Source organism: Juglans regia, chromosome 13 (genome assembly GCF_001411555.2).
Source record: "Juglans regia cultivar Chandler chromosome 13, Walnut 2.0, whole genome shotgun sequence".
Lineage (NCBI taxonomy): Eukaryota > Viridiplantae > Streptophyta > Magnoliopsida > Fagales > Juglandaceae > Juglans > Juglans regia.
The window spans coordinates 11,710,678-11,713,713 of NC_049913.1; the positions used below are offsets into that span (position 1 = coordinate 11,710,678).

Below are 3,036 nucleotides of genomic sequence, written 5' to 3' on the forward strand. Positions count from 1 at the left end.
ATAATAATAATATTAAAATTTCACGACAAAAATTACATATAGCCTAGCTAGTAGCTATATAAATTTGAAAAAAATCACTAGATATAGCTGAGTCTAATAAATACACTTGCAACTTGAAAACAAAGCAAAAAAGGGAAAAGGGGAATTGCGGCAAATGGGTATGGGGATGGAAGTTTATTAGCCACCAGAAACAGAGGAAAAAAGGCAATTCAGTTTATTAAAAGCCACCATACTCTACCCATTGGGATTGTAGCGACAGCCAACAGGGAATTTCCTTCCCACTGGACAAAACTACAAAAGCACGCGGTTTCGATTGTAGCAGTAAATTTCAATGTTGCAAAAACCGCCTTAATCCCAGCGGTTTGTGGTCCCCACTCCCCACAAGTCTCAAAATGTTAGTTACTCTATGGTTGTGAACTTGTGCGGTAGTCGCGAACTTTGGTACTTCCAACCCCTCCCAAAAATTTCTATATATAGGCCCCTCCCCCTTCTACATTTTCTTCACTCAACTGCCTCGGATTTCATTTCCCCTCACAGCTCTTCCTTTTTTGTTTGAAGATTCAATCCACACGTAAATCATCTATCTTGCATTCCTCCTCCTCTCACATTTCGCTTCTAGTTTTCACATCTGCTAAACACACAACACACGGAATGTTGCGATTGTAGTAAGTTGTTGAAGATGGGTGGTCCAGTAAGTGCTAAATGTTTTCACTTTTTTTATTTGCTTGCAGGATAATGTCTCTCACTGGGTTTTTCCTGGTGGGTTTTCTTGCATTGGTCTCGTCTGTTCATGGGTATGATGGAGGGTGGACCGATGCTCATGCCACCTTCTATGGAGGGGGTGATGCTTCTGGGACAATGGGTATGCACCATGTGCCAAATGGAGGGCATTTTTTTTTTTTCCACTTTCTTTGTGAGTCTCCTACTTAAAGATGGACCATTTAAGTGATGTTTTTATGTTGCGCAGGTGGAGCCTGTGGGTATGGAAACCTGTATAGCCAAGGTTATGGCACAAACACTGCAGCTCTGAGCACAGCTCTGTTCAACAATGGCTTGAGCTGTGGGTCTTGCTATGAGATCAAGTGTGTGAATGATCCCAAATGGTGCCTGCCTGGCTCCATCTTGGTTACAGCCACCAACTACTGCCCACCAAACAATGCCCTTCCCAATAATGCAGGAGGTTGGTGTAACCCTCCCCAGCAGCACTTCGATCTTTCTCAGCCAGTCTTCCAGCACATTGCCCAATACAGAGCTGGAATTGTGCCTGTGTCTTTCAGAAGGTACGCGTAGTGAAACTTTTTAGTTGAAAACTTGAAACCTTAGTTTTGCAAGAAGGTGACAGGTTTCTTTTGGCTATTTGATTTTCCACATTTAAAGAAGACAGTTCTTCTAACCACTACCTAGGACTTCTACTTTGAACAATCAAATTCCTTTTTTCACGGTCAAGATTCTGTCTTTCCTTGATTTGGAGAGGATTAGACCCTTAATAATGTGATCTCAGATAAAGAGTGTTTCAGACATTAAAGGAGCAATCTTTCACTACATTTTAGACATCAAAACATCATTTAATTGACATTTCAACTTTATTATCACACTTCATAAAACCGTAAAAGCCTTTTTTTTTTCCTCCTAATTAGAAGTATAAGTCCATCTTGCAATTTTTGATGCCTAATATTTCCTTCATTGGTTTTGGAAACTCTCTCTATTAAAGTGTTTTAATTCGTATCAGAGGGCTTGGTAAAATGCTAAACAACATTTGCTTTGATGTGTGGTTTTTGCAGGGTGCCCTGTAAGAGGAGTGGAGGCATAAGGTTCACCATCAATGGCCACTCCTACTTCAATCTAGTCCTGATCACAAACGTCGGTGGTGCCGGAGACGTCCACTCGGTGGCCATAAAAGGGTCGAGAACTGAGTGGCAGGCAATGTCAAGGAACTGGGGACAGAACTGGCAGAGCAACTCTTATCTCAATGGACAAAGCCTCTCCTTCAAGGTCACCACCAGTGACGGCCGCACTGTTGTCTCCAACAACGTGGCTCCTGCTGGTTGGTCCTTTGGTCAGACCTACAGCGGTGCTCAATTCCGTTAGGTCACATGCATCCCATGTGCCTCTGCCCTGGCTTTCCTCTCCATTTTATCCATACTTTTGCTAGGATTGTGATATCTTTACATTTTAATATATATATATTATATATATATCGAAAGCACCGAATATATATAATATCATATATATATATATATAGATTTAGTATACTTTGTGTATTGGGGAAGGGGTCAATCTTTTGACTTCCTGGGGTGTGAAATGAGAAGGGCTTATTTTAAAATGGCTCTTCATCATTATAATGGTGGGTTATATTGTATTGTTGTAGGGTACCCTATATTATTTGGGACCCTCTTTGTTCTTCCGAGTCTTTTTTTTTTTTTTTTTTTGAACTTCTGTTGTGAAAGCAGAAGTTGGCAGAGGTGGACGACTCTTACCACCCGCCACTAGTATTTGAATACTTTTTTGAAATATTTTAGGGATTATTTTTTGCCCTTATTGTTAAGGTCATTGTAATCGGCTTGAGCTGACTGTGTGTCCTTGGTTAGTGTGTTTTGAGCCGTATTGGGAGATTATTTAAGTGTATATTTCCAAGTTTCCAGTAGTAATGAGAAACGGTGCTCATTTATATAAATTCTCTATTTCTCACTTCTTTATTTCTTTTATGCATAAATTATTAAAGATTATACTGCTCATCATTCTACCCTATACATCATACATGTTTTTTTTATTTTTATTTTATTCTTATTAAATTAATTGTGTTGTTATATTTATTATCTCTACACTACACATACTTATAATAAAAAAAATTAAAAAAATTAAATTTTGAGTTAAAAAATTCATACTACATAAAGTCCGGACCTTTTTTTAACCCATCTATCAATATGAAAATTATAATTACTGGGACGAACACATCAGTTTTATTTTACTCCTTTTAAATGAAGTCATTTTGGTTGAAAATTTAAAGAATTTTTAAAATATAAAGTTAAACCCTTT

At 38.3% G+C, this 3,036-nt stretch overlaps 1 protein-coding gene across 1 annotated transcript; it reads left to right on the top strand.

The window, feature by feature from the left end:
- The first annotated feature begins 468 nt into the window (after nt 1-468).
- On the top strand, nt 469-2,688 carry LOC109009903 (expansin-A1-like). Its single transcript, XM_018990565.2, has 4 exons — nt 469-571; nt 732-862; nt 968-1,280; nt 1,782-2,688. Exons 2-4 carry the CDS (start codon nt 736-738, stop codon nt 2,086-2,088), a joined length of 747 nt encoding a protein of 248 aa, XP_018846110.2. The 5' UTR covers nt 469-571; nt 732-735; the 3' UTR covers nt 2,089-2,688.
- Nucleotides 2,689-3,036: the final 348 nt, after the last annotated feature.

Coding starts and splice junctions, on each gene's coding strand:
- LOC109009903 (XM_018990565.2), top strand. CDS start 736: ATGTCTCTCACTGGGTTTTTCCTGGTGGGTTTTCTTGCATTGGTCTCG. Junction 863..967: donor TGATGCTTCTGGGACAATGG/GTATGCACCATG, acceptor TATGTTGCGCAG/GTGGAGCCTGTGGGTATGGA. Junction 1,281..1,781: donor GTGCCTGTGTCTTTCAGAAG/GTACGCGTAGTG, acceptor TGGTTTTTGCAG/GGTGCCCTGTAAGAGGAGTG.